The following is a 20,260-nucleotide window of genomic DNA, read 5'->3' as shown; positions in this document are numbered from 1 at the left end:
TGTGTCTTCTGTCATGTTTATAAGAGCCTGTCTCATGGAGTGTTCAGCCACTGCCTCAAGTTACTCATATCCCTTCCAAGTCTCCCATAGGGGCAGGGTGAGGGTGGCAGTGTGTACAACTAGGTCACTTGTAGAATCCATATCCGAAGAGAGTATGGGAACTGTGATTGCTTTGCCTTCCAGCCTGTAGTGGATAGGAAGGTAAACCAAAAGGGAGCTGGGATAGGTACCAAGGGAACCACTGTACAGTGTCTTCCCCAATTTCCATCCCTGTATGGTGGAGAAGGAAGAGTTCAACACTATTCCAACCTGCATAATCGTATCTCTACCAGGAGAATGGGGAGAGAGTGGGCAGAGTGTGGACTCAGTAAAATCTTAAAGATTTGCGATGAGAATAATAGTTTTGAAATACGTTGACATATTTTTCTTTCCTGCACTTCCTTTTGTTTGACCTTCCCCATTGTGTGAGGAATGATCCAGATTGTTAGAGTATAAAGGAAAAAAAAGTGTCATTGTTTACCTTTTGACTTCCCAAAGAGGATTTGTATCCAAAGAAAGACCATAATATTGAAAGCTAGACTTGCTGGGAGAGAAAAGAGTTCTTTTTCATTCTGGGGGCAGGTCTCTCGTTCATAGACCAACAGCCAACTTGCATTAGAGTTTTACAGTAAGCATAGAATAAACAGGACAGAAGGTACAAGAAAAGGCACAAGCAGCAGAATGCCTTTGAGATCTGTTGGGAGATCAATCTGGGTGACAATGCTGTTTGGGTGCCTGGAAAGGCACGTAACACCTCTGACCAAAGGGTGAAAAAGAGGAGGACAGAAACCACAGATATCTTGGAGGCAAGAGAATCCAAGAATGTCTAGGCTGATAGATATGTCCAGATTAGCCTGACAACGTAGAATCTCTCTTTTACCAAACTTGGCTGAGGCCCCTCTGAGTCCTTTCTTGGCTGGGCCTTTTCCTGCTTGTGTCTCTGCCTCTCATGTGGGAGATAAGGATGGAGTTCCTGTCTCTTGGCTTCATCGTGGCCCAGTCTGGCTGGCTGACTCAGTCTTAGGAAAGAATCTTGCTAAATCATCCCCACCTTAGATATATTATCAAGTCCCTCATCTCTCACCTTAGATGTTTAAGTTCCTGGCCTGCCTTTCACAAGAATCCCCATACCCCTAATGTCTCTTACTGTTTTTCCATCCCGCACTCTGCCCAATGGCCATGAGTCCCCAGAGCTGAGCCTGATCTCTCTCTCTCCTGTTGTAATAGACACAACCCCTATGGCAATAATCTTAAATAAAACCTCCCTTACTGTTTTAACAAGTGTCAGAATAAATTCTCTTTAATCCTCATTTCCAACACTTCTGAGTGATCTGTTGGAGAGCCCAGCATTCCAAGTGAACCTGAAAGGGGTACACAGAGCTTTTGGTAAAGCAGTGAGTCTATGAGGCGTAGAGACACAAGGAGGTCACAAAGGATGGGGACTTCCTACCTGGAGGAGAATGGCGGGGACCCCAGAATCCAGCATAATCCACTGAAGATTGAACAGAAGTAGCCGTACCTTGGCGCACACCAGCAGAGGGCACTCAGGGAACAGGCCAGACCAAGAGACCTGCCAGCTGGAAGACCAAAGTCGCATTTCCAACTTTCTTAGCTCCCTAAGGCCATCTTGAGAGGAAGGAGGAACCGAAGGGTCCCCTTATGGTAAATGGAAAAATCAGCATTGATGGGGGTTTAGTTTTGAATTGACTGAATATTTACCCCCACGAGAATATATTAGGGGCTGGCGTTGTGCAGGCTAAGCCTCTGCCTGCAACGCTGGCATCCCATTTGGGCACCCATTCAAGACCTGACAGCTCCACTTCCAATCCAGCTCCCTGCTAATGCATGTGGGGAAACATTGGAAGACGGCCCAAGTGCTTGAGCCCCTTGCACCCACATTCGAGACCAGATGAAGCTCCAGGCTCCTGGCTTCAGCCTGCCCCAGACTTGGCTGTTGTAGCCATTTGGGAAGTGCACCAGCAGATAGAACATCTCTCTTTGTCTTTCTTTCTGTCTCTCCACCTCTCTCTTTCTAACTCTGCCTTTCAAATAAATAAAAATTAATCTTTAAAGAGAAAGAATACGTTCGACTTGATGGCTTTCCTAAAAGCCAGAGATTGAGGTTTAAGTTTTTAAGTTTTCTCTACTTCTGTGGGAATGGCACCCCATGGCAAGCTGGAATACATAATGGAAAATAAGAGAGAGCTTTAGGTTTTTGCATATTTTGGTTGTCATGTTTACATCGCAACTTCCCTGGGGCAGACTGAGCAAACTGTAAGCTCCCCTGAAGCAGCTTCTTGGGGCAGGTTTGGAACTTACTTGGCAGAGTGATGGGAATCTGGAAAGGATGGGACAGTCAGGAAAGGACAGAGGAAGTCCTTCTCCCTTTCCTGAGATGTCAAGTTGGTTATGCAAGAATTCCTAGGATTCTGGGGCCTAGAGAAGACCAAAGCCTGCTCAGCTGGTGGAAGGGACTCGGTGCCAAGGCTGAGGGCGTGGATGGTGGAGGTGGGGTGTGGACACACCGCCACCAGGCCTTCACACCAGCAGGCTGCTGAGGAGGGGGCCGCCCTGTCACAGCACAAGAGCTGTGTAATGCTGCCAGTGCCGGAGAGCAGCCAGGGAGGTCTGACAGAGAGTAGACCTAGTGTTCCCAGCAACCCTCTCAGCAATGGACATGCACCAGATGCCAGAGCCCCCTCTCTCGCCCATGTGAGGGTTTAACTGAGCATTTGTTCCAAAGGAATTGCCTTCATCTGAAAAAGGCTGTGTAAGTCTGAGGTGGATAGACATTTTGACTGGCAAATTTAATTTTATTTCTCACAAGTTAGCACAATGACAAAGGACATGAACTCTTTTTTTTTTTTTTTGAAAGATTTATTTTATTTATTTGAAAGACAGTTACAGAGAGAGGTAGAGACAGAGAAAGAGGTCTTCCATCCGCTGGTTCACTCCCCAGATGGCTTCAATGACCAGAGCTGCACCAATCTGAAGCTAGGAGCTTCTTCTGGGTCCCCCATGTGGGTGCAGGGGCCCAAGCACTTGGGCCATCTTCTACTGCTTTCCCATGCCACAGCAGAGAGCTGGAATGGAAGAGGAGCAGCTGGGACCAGAACCAGTACCCATATGGGATGCCAGCGCTTCAGGCCATGGTGTTAACCTGCTGCCCCGCAGGGAGAGGGAGAGAGAGGGAGAGAGAGAGATGAACAGGGCTCCTATATGCTAGTTCACTCCTTAAGTGCTAGCAACAGCTGGGAGCTGGGAACTCAATCCTGTTCTGCCGTATAGGTAGGAGGACCCCAATTACTTGATTCATTACAGCTGTCCCCCAGAGTTGGCATTAGCAGGAAGCTAGAGTCAGGAGTCAGAGCCGGGACTCAAACCCAAGTACGCCAATGTAATATGCAGGCATCATAATTGCTAGGCTAATGGCTGCCTCAGGAAGGAAGTTTTCAACTCTTGGAATCTGGAGGACACATCCAAATCACAGTAGGAGCCTTGGGAAAATAACTTAAGTCCCTCCCTCTGGTGGATCACTTGCTAACAGGTTCCTGAGAGTTCCCTCTCCTAGCACATGTGAGGATTAAAGGGTTAATGGCCTCAAACACTTGGAAGAGTGCTCGCCGCACACAGAAATCACCACATAAAGCTTGCTATTATGGTGGCTCTACCGGATGATGATTCATAGGGAAGATGAAATCTATTATAGAAACTTTAAAAAAGTGTCCCACTGTTTCCTCCATCTTCTCCACGGTGTGTAAGTCCCAGACCCCGACGCAGACCCCGCTTGGCTCCAACAGCATTGCAGCTCAGACAGCAGTCCCTGAGGATCCTGTGTCAGAGGTCCTGCTTCCTGCAGGTGCCAGCTTCGCATGGCTGCGACTCAGCGCCCACACTCACCTCTTTGGAGCAACTTCTCTTAGCATTCAGGGCCGTCTTCAGCTTGCAGACAACAGGCTGCTCCCTGGCCTTGGTCTCACCGCTTGTTTTATTTGCCTTTCTTTCTTTTTTTTTTTTTTCAAAAGGGCTCACATATTTATTACTGAACCAGCCCACTGGTCACAGCCCTAATCAAACATGTCCAGCTGTCCAGATGATGGTGACATCTTCAGCTTGATGTGGTGATAGTGACATTGTGACATTGAGACAGAAGAAATGAGCACGCCATTCTAGTGCAATTCCTTATAGACCCAGCTTGGTTCTTCTCCAATGTCTCCTCTTGGAGTTATACCTGATTTTATTACCAGTTTTCATCCAAATCCATTGCGGAATGAGGCGGTTTTGTTTTTGTTTTTTGGCCAGGAACCTCTTGATTCTAAAGGTCTTGTGAGAAGACATTGCGAGGAAGAATCAGGGACACCCACCACGATGGCGGAGGAAAGGAGAAAAGGCTTATTTGCCTTTCTTTCATCTTCCAGAACTGGATGAAGTTGCTCCCTGAATTTTTATAGCCCCTCAGGATGAGGCAGGCTATTGTTACACGAAGAACCGTTAAGGCGCCCTGCTCATTCCTTTGAGCAGAGATTTGTTGGTGTCATTTTTAAAATTCTAAACCTTTGGGGGCAGTGGGAGTTTTAGGAGGAAAAACTCCCCAGCGCGTGAGGAGACTGGATCCGTGCTATTACCAGCTGGGAGACCCGTGGTGTCGAACGCTTGCAGTAGAGTGTGCTGTTGACCAAAGATGGGTCAGGCTTCTCTCTGCCTGGGCAGCAGCTAACTGTAACTGCTGCTGGTGGTGGGCTCTCAGGAGCCACCTATGGATTTAGGGAGGCGTTTATCCTCTGGGGAGCTAGTGAGGACGGGGGAGGAGCCCATCACTCAGCTGCCACTTGCTGGGCACCGGTCACCTGTCTGCGCCGCACCATCCCTCTGCATTAAACCCTGCCTAGAGCTGCGGGAACATGTTACCGCAAACTGGTGGCTTGAAGCGGTACAACGGTATTCTCTGACAATTTTGGAGTCCAGCAGTCAGAAATTGAGGGATCAAACAGAGCCGTGTTTCCTCCAAGGGCTCCCGGGGAAAATCATGTCTTATCTCTTCCAGTTTCTGGAGGCTGCAGATGTTCCTTAGCTTGTGGCTGCGTTTCTCTGATCTCTGCCTCTGTGGTCATGTCCCTTCTCCTCTTCTTTGTGCTGTCTCCTGGGTCACTATCATTGGGTTTGGGTCCCACCCAGATAATCCAGGATGATCTCATCTCAGGATGCTTCATCACATCTGCAAAAACTCTTTTCCCAAGTAAGGTCACATTCACAGGTCCCTGGGTGAGGACATGGATATTTCTTTGGGGAGTTCACCATTCAGCTGACTACATACAGATACCTCTGAAATTCTCACAATTACATTCCAAGAACACCTATCATTATCTCAAAATTCAATTTTGAAATGTTTTCTTAAGTTGCTCTGGGTTACACTTATTGTGACAGAGCTGATTTAAATGCAAGATTGTGTTGTTTTTTGCTACTATTTCATACTAAAAATAATAATAAGTAATCATATCTGGCATTCATATATCTACTATGTATCAAGCATTAGGCTAGTATTTAAAGTATTATTTCTGTTTACCAACAGTCCTACCATGTGGTCTTCTTATTCACAATTTAAGATGAGAAAACCAAGGCTCAACTGCATTATAAAGGCTTGAGAGCAGAGAGAGAATAAGTGGTGCAGGGCCAGCACTGTGGCATAGCAGGTAAAGCTGCCGCCTGCAGTGCCGACATCTCATGGGGGCATGGGTTCAAGTCCTGGCTGCTCCACTTCCAATCCAGCTCTCTGCTATATGACCTGGAAAAGCAGTAGAAGATGCCTCAAATCCTGCAGGAGGCCTGTAGAAGACCCTGAAGAAGTTCCTGGCTCCTGGCTTAGGACCGGTGCAGCTTTGGCTGTTGCAGCCATTTGGGGAGTGAACCAGCGGATGGAAGACACCCTCCCCTCCCGCCTCTGCCTCTCTGTAACTCTGCCTTTCAAATAATAAATAAATAAATCTCAAAACAAAGAATAAATGGTGAAACAAAAATGGAAAATTAAGGCAGACTATGTCAACTGAGGCTTGAAGAATCTTCAAAGTACCGAGGAAAGCTACGGACAGTTACTTTTAGTAGATTGGCTGAGTTTCTTAGAAAGGCGTTAAAAATTTCCGAAACGTTTAGGGTCACATTAACACTACTTGGTACAGTGTGGTTTTGGCATTTTCCGTGTAAGGACCGAATCAGAGGTTGTGGGCATTTTCTTCTTGTCTCTCAGTCCCTGAGCCTATCTCTGCTGTCAGGTGCTGACCATTCCTTGGCTTTACCCACACACACAGGCCTTTGATGCTACAGAGAGCGCAGTAATTCTACTTCGAAAAGCGCTTTAGTATGTTCAGAGCTCTCTCATTTCCTTCCTAGAACAGTGCTGAGGTTGGCAGGGTGAGTCTCATGACCCTCACTTTACAGTCGAGGAGACTGTTTTGAAGTGAGTTGTTACTGACTATTTTTCCTTTGCATGGAGGCAGAAGCGTCTTGTAGCCTCCAATGCACCAAATCTGTTTTAGATTAAGGGGGAAAAATCCAAGGGAAAAAAAAGGATAAATTTGACTAGTATTAGCTTTGGGTAGATAAACACACACATCCACACACACACACATCCACACACACGTGTGTGTGTGGGGGGAGAGGATCTCCCTTCCCTTTTCAGTTTGGAGGATAAACAATTGCATTCCTGCACTCGTACTCAAAAGTGATTTGTAATTGAGAATTCTTTCTTATGGGCAGAGGGCTCTTTGTGTGACCTTATTTTCCTTGCAGTTCTGAACAAGTGGGCTAAGTGTGCTCTATTATGTCCAGACTGGTGTTTATAGCCCCATCATCAGATGAGAGACGTTACTTAATAATGCTGAGCCTGATATTACACAGTTCTGAACTTCTCTTCCAAAGACTGGGCCGCCCATGCCAAAACTTTATGATGACATGTCATAGAATTGGAATGAAAGAAATGTGATACTCAGACTTGACTAACTCAGATGATGTGCAGAAATATCTTTAAGCCAATAATTCTCAGTCTTCATACTTGAGAGGGAGACAATTTTCTAAGTAGTGTTGCAAGAAAATAAGTTGACCCCAGGTGCAAAAGAATTGTTTGAAGGCTGGCATTGTGGCTAAGCCATCAGTCAGCATGCCATATGGGTGCCAGGTGTCCTGGCTGCTCCTCTTCTGATTCAGCTCCCTGCTAGTGGCCTGCGAAAAGCACCAGAAGATAATGCAGGTATTTGGACCCCGCCACCCACATGGGAGACCTGGATGAATTTTCTGGCTCCTGGTTTCAGTATTGCCCAGTGCCGGCCACTATGGCCATCTGTGGTGTGAACCAGTGGATGGAAGATCTCTCTCTCTCTCTCTCTTTCAAAATCAATCTTTTTTAAAAAAGGAAAAAATAATTATTCACTTAATGTGATATGAATTCTTCTCTCTTATTTGAGAGGGAAGGAAGGAGAGAGAGAGTTAAAGAGAGAAAGAGAGAGAGAGAATATCTTACTCTCGTCTGCTGGTTCACTCTCCAAATACTTGCAATTGCCAGGGCTGTTCCTGGGCCAGAGCCAGGAGCCAGAAACACAATGCACATCTCCCACGTGGGAGGCAGGAACCCATTACCTGAGCCCTTTCTGCTGTCTCCGAGATCCACATTGGGGAGAAGCTGGAGGCAGGAGCCCAGAATCAAACTCGGGCACTCCGATGTGCAATGTAGGGGGTCTCTTCACCATGGCTCACATCAAGCTCAGGCCAGTTGTAGCAGGCATCGCTTCCTACTGCTTCATATCCTTCCTTCCCTTCACTCCTTTTGCTTCAGCTTCAATGGCCTGGGTTTGTACTTCCCAGGTCAAGTGTCAGCTCTTTGATCCTTGTTCCAGGCTTTCTTGTCTAGAAACCTTGGCTATATTTCACCGAACAGTTGTAGAATATATGTAGTGGGTTTGGATTCTCACCTCCAGTCACCCACCTTTCTAAATTAGTCCAACACAGCTCTGAAGCCCAAATCCAAAGTGGTATTCCCCTCCAGTGAGTCCCTTGCCTGTAAAATAGAACCTGCATTCTATTATCTTGTCTTAGCAGCCCTGTAGCTTTGCTCTCAAGCTCATTTTCCAACTTCAATTTCCATTCATATTCCCTGTTTTCTGGACAAAATGAGCTACTTAAAACTTTTATTTACTACCTTAGATTTTCTGACCTCCATGCCCTACATCATGCTATGCCCTCAATCTGAAATGTCTACACTTTCGTCTTCTCTCCATATGTTTGAATTCGGTGCATTCAAGGCCAAGTTCCGATATCATCTTCTCAGATTTATCACCAATCCCTTTGCCTTTGCCACCAGCCCACACATTTTAATATTCTCTCTTTTCTGAACCCCCAAATCATCTGTCTGTATTTCTTTTGTGACACATTTTCCTTTTTTATCCCACATTGTAGGATTTTACTATATTGCTTCTTCCCACTTGGGTCATAAGCTCCTTGAGGGCGCATTGCACTGATTCCTCTTTGTTTCCCAAAGGCTTGGTGTGGTAACTTACACGCAACTGGTGCTTAAGAAAATTGGATGACATGAATAAGCCATCTTCTTGTTATATAAAAGCCCAGGATTCTGTATTTAAAAAAAACTATTAAATTAATTATTCTTATCTCAAGCCCTAGATCCCTAGTTTTTCAGGGGTATATAGGGAAAAAAACAGCCACAAGGGTGCTTCTGTTTGTAAGTCAAAAGGTCAGGAGATATTAATAGTGAGGCTGCTGTGGCTTTCTGCCTAAGGCCGTCAAACAGAACATGCCATAGCATTTTGCTGACCTTGGACAGTTGGCTATGACACAGTACTGAATGATTGAGCTTCTCAAGAAATGACTAATCTGTAAGGCTTCTGAATAATCGTTCCTTCCTGAAAGTGGAGGAAAATTTTGATTAAAAATATTCTAGGCTGAGGATATTCTTACAGTTCTTTCACCACATTGTAAATGCCAACAAACCCCACAGCAAAAAAAGAAAAAAAAACACCAAACAGAAAATGTATGTGCTATTCTATTTAAACTTATACTATTTATAGTCACTCTATATTAATCATTTCTAAGATAAGTGGAATCTTCATGGAAACACCAGGCAAAAACATTGGCTGAGTATTTCTCTAGTATGGAATGCTAAACTATGAAATTTAAACATCTTTGGTAAATTCAATAATTTATTTATTAATAATAAATAAATAATAAATAATAAAATACCATATGTTCTCCCTGATCGGTGACAACTGACTGAACACCAAAAAGGAAACCTCCTGAAGTGAAATGGACACTATGAGAAATGGTGACTTGATCAGCATAGCCCTGACTGCTAATGGACAACTTAATACATTATCCCTCATAGTATTTTTTTTTTGTCTGTTCTACTTAATATGACTGGTTTAATTCTGTAATTATCACACAGTTATTCTTAAGTGTTGAAAATTAACTGAAATGTGATCCCTGTTAAACATAAAAGTGGGAATAAGAGAGGGAAGAGATGTATAATTTGGGGCATGCTCGGGCTGACTTGCCCCAATTGGTAGAGTTGGAAACATACTAGGGGATTCCAATTCAATCCCATCAAGGTGGCATGTGCCAATGCCATCTCACTATTCCAAGTGATCAATTTCAGTTCACAATTGATCATAATGAAAGGACTAAGAGTCAAAGGGAGCACATAAACAAGTCTAGTATCTGCTAACACTAACCGATAGAATAAATAAAGGGGAGAGTGATCCAACATGGGAAGTGAGATACTCAGCAGACTCATAGAATGGCGGATGTCCTAAATAGCACTCTGGCCTCAGAATCAGCCCTAAAGGCACTCGGATCTGGCTGAAAAGCCCATGAGAGTATTTCAGGCATGGAAAGCCAAGACACTCTGGCAAAAAGATCTCTGTGAGTGAGATCCCAGTGGAAAGAACAGGTCTTCAAAGAGGGAGGTGCTTTTCTCTGAAGGGAGGAGAGAACCTCCACTTTGACTATGACCTTGTCTAAACAAGATAAGAGTCGGAGAACTCAAGGGGCTTCCATAGCCTTGGAAACTCATGACTGGTGCATAGGGAGATTACTGATGCCATAAACAGGAGTGTCAATTTGTAAAGTCAACAACAGGAGTCACTGTGCACTTACTCCTCATGTAGGATCTCTGTCCTTAATGTGCTGTACACTGAGGCTTAATGCTATAACGAGTACTCAAACAGTATATTTCACTTTGTGTTTCTATGGGGGTGCAAACTGTTGAAATCTTTACTTAATGTACACTAAACTGATCTTCTGTTAAAAAAAAAAAAAAAAAAAAAAGAAAAGAAACTATCAATTCCCAACTTGACTCTCACTGGGATTAAACATGACAATAGGTCTGATCTGATTTCATCATCATTTAAAAAAAAATCATCTATTATTTTTCACTTTATGTTTCTGTGTGGGAACAAACTGTTGAAATCCTTACTTAAGGTATACTAAGCTGATCTTCTGTATACTAAGATAATCGAAAATGAATCTTGATGTGAATGGAAGGGGAGAGGGAGTGGGAAAGGGGAGGGTGGTGGGTGGGAGGGACGGTATGGGGGGGAAAGCCATTGTAACCCATGAGACGTACTTTGGAAATTTATATTCATTAAATAAAAGATAAAAAAAAAAACAACATCTTTGGTAAATTCAATAATTTATTTATTAATAATAATTAATTAATTTACATATTTTTAAAATTTTACTTACTTGAAAGGCAGAACAATAGACAGGTAGAGCTCCCATATGCTGGTTCGCTCCCCCAAATGCCCACAAGGGCCAAGAACTTAATTCAGATCTCCTACATGGATAGCGGAGACCTAACTACTTGAACCACCACTTGCTGACTCCCAATGTGTGCATTAGCAGGAATGTGGAACTGGAAGTTGAGCCAGTATTAGAACTCAGACTTTCCAATATGGAATGACCACATCACAGATGGTGTCCTAACCACTACATCAAATACCCACTCCTAATGAACTCATATAGAAATTCAATAGCATTTGAAAAGGAGGTAAGCAATTCTAATGAGATTTATTATTTTGCATATATATTAAAAATATAATATTATATGGCTAAAATCTGTTGGAGAGTATTCAGATTAGGATAACTTCTTTTATTAAAATACTGAGAACTTCTGCCTAATAAACTTCTTTTTGAATGGAAAATGTATTTTTAAGAAGTTACATATGAAAAAAGGTATAACATAGTCATACATAGGTATATTTTGTTGGTGGGAAGAGACTTTATTAAGTCAGTAGAATCAGACAACTACAACTTGGTCAATGATACACCTAGAGAAGTCATGATGAAGAGGAAGAGGTAGTCAAGATTTTCATTGTTACAAAGATAAGAGGAAGTGAAGAAATGAGGTTCAACTGGGACAGAAGTCATACAGAAGTGATTGGGCTGGGCAATCATAGAGGACCCAGTGAGCCTGTGAGCCCAGGACTTTCTTGGGCAGATCTCCATCTCTGGTTTCTCCCACTGGCACCATCATGGCCAACATAAGCCAACAGGGTGGCTGTGGATCCACCTGTCTCAATAGTCCACCCATAAGTACCACTCACTGCCAAGAGAAATAGCAGAACTCCCTCTTCTCAGGCCTTTCGTGGGTACTCCCATTGGGAATCACTGTGAAACCCGCATGCCCACTGATTTTTCTCTGCTCTATTCCTGCTAAAAAGGGATGTGTCCTCCCAGAGGAGTCAGAAACAGCTGGAACCAAGTGACCACAGTCTGAGGTAAGGTTCACAAGGCCCAATTCTGCAGAATTAACCCTTGTAAATAAAGGACATTCTTCTTACTGGCATGAGTTCAATAACTTTTTATTTTATGTTTCCTCTTAAAAGTGGTCAAAAGAAGCTGTTGCATTCCTCATAGCTATGCACTCAAGTAGTGGCCCCACTCTGTAAGCTCAGGGAGCTTGAAATAGTTTCAGTGGGACTTGAAAGGCTTTTTCTGCCCTCCCTGACTGTGACTTTCTTAGGTTCCTTGCAGTGTTTACCATATAACCAAGTCAATTCACTAAATTAAATATGCTCTGTGTGAGATGTAAGCAAAGAAAAGCCTGCTGGGAACAGAACAAACACAAAATAAGGTGTACAATCCTCCCGCCTCTAAAGACAAGTAAAAATAAAAACTAACATCTTTGGGTTTGACACTTTGTGACTCATTTAAAATTCCAAAATATTCCTTATGTGTTTAACAGGGTCAGCGCAATGCTTAAAATTAGGTTAAAGACCAAGAGTTCTATCTAAAATAAAGATTATAAGCCATTGATTGAAAGGAACTAAAGAGTTACTGGATCACAGCAGCCAGACAATTTTGATGATTTCCATGGATTCCAACTTTTTGGTTGCGTTTCTCAATAATACACCCTTTATAGCAGGAAAACTTCGGTCAAAAAGCACAACCTACAAACAAAACCTTCAGTGTACTGTGTTTTCACCAGTCCCAGAGGAGCAAGCTTGCAAGAGCTCCTTGCTTGACCAATTTAAATGTGGTAACCACTGAAGAAGTTGCATCATAAGAATTCGTGGAGAGACTCTTCTATTCTGTCTCTGAGACGTTTTTATCACGTACTTACTTTAGTTTGAGACTCAGGGAATCAGAGGATGTCTACATCTACATTCTCCACAGATCTAATCCTCTAGAGAGCAGTAGAAATTAAATATTAAACAATGGTAATGATGCAGTATCAATGACAAATAGCTATAAAGTTTAATGTTTAATTCTTACTATGCTCTAGGGTGTTTGACTCCAAATACCTGTCTAGTAATGGTTAAATGGGCACTCATTCTCATCTACTCTTTCAGTTGCAGAATCTTCCTACAGTGTAGCTCTTCAAGAAATACTTTCATTTAAATACTCGATTTTAATCTTCATGAAAAGTTTGTGTGTTATGTGTTTTTATTATTTCATTTTAACAGATGAGGTCTAAGAGATTAGGTAAATTGCTGAAATCTTATAACTAAATAAGTGCCACAGATGAGATCTGAGCTGTAATATAAGACTCCAATGTTCAGCACTTGTTATAGTAGTCACAGTTGTCTCGCGTGTAATTAGCTTCAAGACACAGTCTCAAAGGAATATTTTAAGAACATTTTTTTCTTGTATCTATCATCATACATAAAAGGAACTTTCGTACCTAGAACAGGTCAACAGTTGTTTGGTGCAGAATGTCTTAGAATTTAATGATGTAATGATCTACGTTTGGAAAGGAAACTAAGAAGATAGAAAAGAGGGGTATAATTAGAGGGAAAAATCAAGTAAAATCTTTACTTCTTAGTGTTTTTTAATCTAAATATTTAAAGTTGTTTAAAGTCATTTTGAAATTGGTGTGGTGTTTTCAACTCAACATGTAAGAGAACTTTCAGTGTTGTGGGAATCATCAGAAATATTGACTCATTGTTACCAGCAGGGGGCAGTAGGCATTTTCCCCATTGGTTTCTTACCCATTGGGTCTTCTGGTCTCACACCTGGCTCCCCACCATCACTTCACTAGTAGAGGAGTCTAACTGTATAGGGCATGCTGATGTAGTTGACTTTTAAAAGTATTGCTGAAAATCTAGAACACTCTCTGTAGTAGATTACATCATGATATCAAATTTATTAATCTTAGGTTTTTCTCTTTCAGATAAGTTTCAGAATTTGGGATTAAAATTTCAAGAGTATGCAAAAAAAAAAGTTAGGAGTATGCTACTACTCAAGCAACTTAAATATCTGTGTTATTGTTATTGTAATTGTTGAAAGTTTAGTTTGCACTTTAGTGAGCAAGGGATGCCAGTGCCTGCCATTGACATTAATGATAACAGTCTGCTCACTCTCTAGAGAGAATCCTTTCCCTCTCCCACACAAAAAGTGCTGAATAAAGCAAAGGACAAATTTATGTCAGCTTTGGCAGTTGAATTACAAGCCAGTTATGTCAAGGCTGGCAAAAACAGTAAAATGTCTGGGTTTGTATGATTGTTGTGAACAGTGAGACAGCATGAGCAATGTAAGAAACAGAGAACACCCCCAAAGAGAAGCCATTTGCACAGCACCCGTGAGAATGGCCTTCAGGGAGTCTTGACCGTTCCTCCCCATCTTTAGTATCCAACCTTTCGTTTTCCAGACTTCCCCAAATATAATCTGATAGATTGGAAAACCAAATCCATCAGAAAGCATGGGTGTGCTTTAAGCTTGCAAGAGGATTTCAAGGAGAAACAAATACCTCAGTCTTTTTCATTCCCAGGCTATGTAGGCTGATCCTGAAGCCAAAAGCTTGTAACTTTCCCAAGGTTTCCTTGTTTGCCATTCTAAGGTTTGATAGCTGGCCTACAGAATAAATTGACAACAGAGAGATGAATAGGGAAAAGGCATGCACACGTATGAATTTTTAATATTACATGCATGAGAGCATCAGAGGAAGAGAGAAATGCTAACGTGGCGAGGGAGCAGACAGTGGTTAAGATGCTGCTTGGGCCATCCTCTTCCCGTATCTCCGTGTTTGGGTTCAAGTCCCAGCTCCTCTCTGGATCCCAGCTTCCTGCTAATGTGCAACCTGGGAGGCAGCAGGTGATGGTTTAAGGTGCTGAATCCCTGCCACCTCACATGGGAGATCCAGACTGAATTTCTGACTCCTGGTTTCAGCCTGGCCTGGTCCCAGCTCTTGCAGGCATTTGGAGAGTAAAGCAACAGATGGACAATCTCTCTCCTCCCCTCACCCCCTTCAAATAAAATGAAAATAAATTTAAAAAAGCAAAAAAGTGCTGAGATTTGAGAGATTATAGACTGTCTTAATAGGAGTAGGGGAGGGAGGATAGAAGGATGAAAGTAACTGAGGGGAGGGTAAATGATTTTTTGAAAAGATGAATGGGGTCGGCACCGCGGCTCACTAGGCTAATCCTCTGCCTGCAGCGCCGGCACACCGGGTTCTAGTCCCTGTCGGGGCGCCGGATTCTGTCCTGGTTGCCCCTCTTCCAGTCCAGGTCTCTGCTGTGGCCGGGGAGTGCAGTGGAGGATGGCCCAAGTGCTTAGGCCCTGCACCCGCATGGGAGACCAGGAGAAGCACCTGGCTCCTGGCTTCAGATCAGCGCGGTGCGCTGGCTGCAGCATGCCTGCCGCGGCGGCCATTGTGGGGGTGAACCAACTGCAAAGGAAGACCTTTCTCTCTGTCTCTCTCACTGTCCACTCTGCCTGTCAAAAAAAGAAAAGATGAATGGATCCCTAGACGAATAGATGAGAGAGATAAGAGTTTGTGCCAAAGTTCTTTCCAGGTGGGTGTTGACTTTTGGTCAGCTCACCTACGATTATGGTCAATCTTCCCTGAACGACGAAAGTCCCAGGGAGAGAATTTATAACAATTGAGCTTCTTTAGTGGGATCTCTCTCTCTCGCTCTTGCTCTGTCTCTTTCTCAGATCTATATGTGCATAACTGAACATACTTACAGGATAAAGTGTGATGTTTTGCTACATGTATGCCTTGTGTAATGGTCAGATATGGGTAATTTGCATACCCGTCCCCTGAAGCATGGTTTTTGTCTGGTGAAAACATTCAAAATCCTCCTGCAGTTATTTTAGAAACGCCCAGCACTACACTGTCCCCCATAGTCCCTCTGTGTGCAGTAGATGTCTAGAACATGTTCCTCTATCTAACTGTAGCTTCGCACTCATTGACCCCTCTCTCCCCAGCCCCTCCCCCACCTCTGGAGACCACGCTTCTGTTCTGTGCTTCTGCGATGTCAGCTTTTTCAGATGCCACAAATGAATGAGATCATGCGGTATTTATTTTTCTGGGTCAACTTCTTTTTTTTTAAAGGACTCATTTACTTATTTGAAAGGCAGCATTACAGAGGGAAAGAGAGATCTTCCATCTGCTGGTTCACTCCCAAAATGTCCACAATGGCCTGAGCTGGGCCTGTCCTAAGCCAGGGGCCAGGAGCTTCTTCCAGGTCTCCCATGCAGGTGCAGGGGCCCAAGTACTTGGGCCATCCTCCACTGCCCTCCTGGGCCACAGCGGAGAGCTCGATTGGAAGTGGAGCAGCTGGGACTCAAACTGGTGCCTATGTGGGATGTTGGTACTGTGGTACTGTGGCAGATTTATCGGCTACGCCACAGTACCAGCGCCAGGGGCCTGACTTCTTCATCTAACACGATGCCCGAGGGGTGGGGGGGACCTGTCTTTAGGGGAGTGTGGAAAAAGAAATAGCCAATTTGCCAAAGCAACATATTTTGAGAGTGCCACCTCCGAAGCTCCTTCTATCTAATGCTGAGAGAAGTCTCAGTTGCTGTCGCGGGGGCATTTTTAATTGGAACGTGGAAATACCCAAAGCTCTGTCCCTCTATTGGTCAGCCTGGGCTGCTACCACAAACTGGCAAGGACTGCGTGGCTCAAACAACAGAAATCCACTCCCCACAGTTCTGGAGGCCAGAGAGCTACAGATCCAGGTGCCAGCAGAGTCGGCTCCATTCTCAGGCCTCTTCTCTTGGCTCATGGGTGGCCACGGGCTCGCAGTGTGCTAACATGACCTCTGTGTGGGGAGAGAGCCAGCTCTCCGGTGTCTCATCTCAGAGCGACACTGATCCTATCATATTAGAGCCCTTCACCAATGACCTCACTTAACCTTTATTCCTTACCTCTAAAAACCCGTAGGATCACACTGAGGGTCAGGGCTTCAACATAGGACTATTTGGGGTTGGGGTGGGGACATAATTCAGCCTACTGCATTTCCCTTTCCCCATTCTTTGGGGGCGACATTCCCCCGTCCAAGGCCAGCCCGGACGCTTCCCTGTTAACCTTTTCAGAGACTTATCTAAAAACATGACACAAATAAGAGGCAGAGGCAGCATTTCCTCATCAGAAAGGTCACAGGCCTTCTCAAGTGAATGCTGATAAGGGGGAGGTATGGCTCTGGGTGCCAGGCCCTTATAAAAGGCCAGGATGACTGCAGGGTGGAGGTCAAATGGTACATCTTAAAGCACAGCCAAGCGCGCCACCTTGGGGGTCATTTTAATGCTCGAGTGGGCATTTGTACCTTGTTTTCGACAGAACTTAAAAACACTCTCTTCTTTATGTGCCACATTTGACAGCCAATGTTATTCCGTCTCCGGGAGCTGGATGGTGAAGTCTGTGCAAACTCTGTGCCCTGGCTACCCTCTGGGTGACACTAGCTCTCTGCTGTCTAGAGATGCCAGCACCGTAGGAAGATGCCTCAGCATCTGAACCATTAAGGGGAAGGAAGATCTCAGAAAGCAGCTAACCACTGCAGGGGAAGCAATTGAAGACGCTAACTAGTTTCCTTCCAACACAGAAAAGGGCATTTCCCTTGTCCTCAACTGACCGAAAATATGCTTTTAAACACTCAGGCGGGAGCAGTTGGCAAGTGCCAGCGAGCCGATGGCAGTCAGTGGCTGAAATCCCATTTCCCAGGTTGGAGAAGCCCGAGTGTGCAATCCCTCACCAGCGCCTTTCTGAAGGTGCGCCTCCTGTGGAGCTGTCGACAGGAGAGGGGACAGAAAGATGTGACCTGCTTTCACCAGGAAGCTTCAGATCACTCCCCTTTGTCTGCACAGCCCTTCGGGAGATTTTGATCCGATCTGCTGGGGAGAGAAGACGCTCTCAATATTACAGGCTGAGGGTGGGGGTGGGGGTGGGGACCCAAAACTTTCATTTTCCTCCTAAGAAATGAGATTTTATTTCTGGATGACAAGGGCTTTGGCAGGCCGTGGTGTGCTATGTGAGTGATCCTTTTCATGGCTGTTGAACATCAGTAGACTACACATTCAGAGCATAGAGGCAGCTCTTAAAATATCGGCCCAAAGAGGAGTTTAGAGAGCGCGGGATGTCTTTAAGGAACCGTGTGAATGTGATCGAACCTCTTGAACAATGGTGTCACCTCTGTGATAGAGCAACAATCTTCCCGGGAGAAGAGTTCAAGGAGACGCCACAGGGGACTGGAGATGGAGGGCTCCTTGCTGGCCATTCCTCTATTATTGTCATTGTTAGGATTGCCCCGTGCAGGCCAGCTGCTTTTTCCCCAGTTCCCTGATATTCAGCAGAGAAGCTGTAAGAATGCCTGTGACTTCATTTCCCACCTGGCATCACCCAGGAGTTCAGAACAGTGACAGGAGGTGCACTGAGCTCTGGTGCCATGGACGAGTCAGAGAAGGACACATCCCCTGACGATGGGGAGGAGGAAAGCAGCCACCCCACGGTGCTTTCTCACATTCGCCACCCCCATCAGCTGATGACAGCTAGTTATGGAGGGCCCTTCTGTTTAATTAGAAATCAGCCCAAAAGACTTCGGGGTCATTGTTTATTCTCCTGACAAATTAGGTGACCCAGAGGTCCCAGCCTCAGCCACAGAGGTAGGTACATGAGCTCTCCAGACACAAGAGAGACAGAAGAAAGACAACGTGTCATTAGTCAACAGGATGAGGCACGTGAGCACGCATTCACCTATGACATCACCTGCTTCTAGCTGCTGAAGTATCACACAGCCAGTTTCAGAACTCTGCGTAACTCAGTGCCCACTTTTCACTTCCTCAGCTGTGTGAGATACTAACTGTCACATTCTTTTGAATGATTAAGCAAAAGCTCAGTTATAGCTACTGGAAGCCATTGATGAGTGAAGTATGTGGTGTGGATGGACCATGGTTTCCTGTATCCTGGCATTGGTCCCACTTCTAGAAACAACACCGCAACCAACATCCTTGTTGAGGCTTCTAATGTTTTATGTTGTAAATATTTGAAACATGTAGAAAAGAACAGATGATAACTCAAAAGCCCTGAAGTATGCAATTTTTAAAAAAGCAGTTGTTAGGGCCAGCGCTGTGGTGTAGTAGGTTAAGTCTCCACCCACGGCGCTGGCATATTCCATATGGGCTCCAGTTCGTGTCCCAGCAGCTCCTCTTTCGATCCAGCTCTCTGCTTTGGTCTGGGAAAGCAGTAAAAGATGGTCCAAGTGCTTGGGACCCTGCACCTGCATGGGAGATCCTGGAGAAGCTCCTGGCTCCTGGCTTTGAATTGGCCTAGCTCCAGCCATTGCAGTCATTTGGGAGATTACCCAGCAGATGCCTCTTTCTCTGTCTGTAACTCTGCCTCTCAAATAAATTAAATAAAATCTTTTTTTAAAAAAAAAAGCAGTTGTTAACATTTTATCATACTTACTTGCTTATTTTTAAATAAAGTTTGAACTACAGTTAAAGACCTCTTTATATCCCTTCCATTCCACTCCCCCCCCACCAGCCATTATCTTAAGCCAGCTATATATTATCTTCATAATATTTTTAAAAAAGATTTATTTGAAAGTCAGAGTTACAGAATGAGAGAGAAGACACACACACACACACACACACAGCGAGAGAGAGAGAGATTTTCTATTTGCTGTTTCACATCCCAGATGGTTGTAATGGCCAGGGCTAGGCCAGGCTGAAGCCAGGAGCCAGGAGTTTCATCCAAGGCTCCCACATGGGTGGCAGGGGCCCAAACACTTGAGTCATCTTCCACTGCTTTTCCCAGGCCTTTAGCATGGAGCTGGATCAGAAGTGGAGCAGCCAGGACATGAGCCAGCACCCATGTCTTCATCTACATTTTACTACATATATCAAGTTTTGTGTAACTTAAAAATGTAAATAACTGAGTTGATGTTCTCAGTATCCTTGTGTACTTTTTTCTATTCAACCTTATATTTTTATTTATTTAAATTTTTAAAAGGATTTATTTATTTAACTTGAAAGGCAGAGTGACATAGAAAGAGAGACAGAGAGATCCATGGCCAGGGTCTGGCCAAGACAGACCAGGAGCCAGGAACTCTCTCCTAGTCTCCAACGTAGGTGGGGGGGGGGGGGGCCATGAACTTGGGTCATCTTCTGCTGCCTGCCTTGGTGCATTAGCAAAAAGCTGGATTGGAAGTGGAGTAGCCAGGACTCAAGCTGGCGTGCTGATATGGATGCTCGTGTAGGTAGTGGCAGCTTAGTCCACTATGCTCAATGCCAGCCTCAACATTATATTTTTAAAGACATATCCACATTGACATATGTAGTTCTTTACTGTTGACAGATATATGAATCAACTTTAGTAGATACTTATCTACTAAATATCTGATATCATTTAGTTTACTTAGCTGCTATTTACCTATAAATGTAACATCTACTTATAATATGTGATGTCATTCGTATTGCTTACAGTTATTCACTGTTGGAAATG

General features: G+C 44.2%; 1 protein-coding gene and 1 long non-coding RNA gene across 4 annotated transcripts in view; one reads left to right on the top strand and one right to left on the bottom strand.

Annotated features, from left to right (window-relative positions):
- Positions 1-20,260, top strand: part of LOC138843486 (uncharacterized) — a 39,097-nt gene that overhangs the window by 11,708 nt on the left and 7,129 nt on the right. The window lies entirely within an intron of this gene.
- Positions 4,037-4,637, bottom strand: LOC138843279 (large ribosomal subunit protein eL39-like). The gene has a single exon (XM_089303237.1). It carries the CDS (start codon positions 4,375-4,377, stop codon positions 4,222-4,224), a length of 156 nt encoding a protein of 51 aa, XP_089159363.1. The 5' UTR covers positions 4,378-4,637; the 3' UTR covers positions 4,037-4,221.

The sequence above is a fragment of the Oryctolagus cuniculus genome, chromosome 8 (genome assembly GCF_051225735.1).
Source record: "Oryctolagus cuniculus isolate XC-2025 breed Fujian yellow rabbit chromosome 8, ASM5122573v1, whole genome shotgun sequence".
Lineage (NCBI taxonomy): Eukaryota > Metazoa > Chordata > Mammalia > Lagomorpha > Leporidae > Oryctolagus > Oryctolagus cuniculus.
Note: the sequence above shows the minus strand (reverse complement) of the source record. Positions and strands in the feature narration are given on the sequence as shown.

What these genes read in the sequence shown, in the direction of transcription:
- LOC138843279 (XM_089303237.1), bottom strand. Translation starts at nt 4,377, where the DNA reads ATGTCTTCTCACAAGACCTTTAGAATCAAGAGGTTCCTGGCCAAAAAA.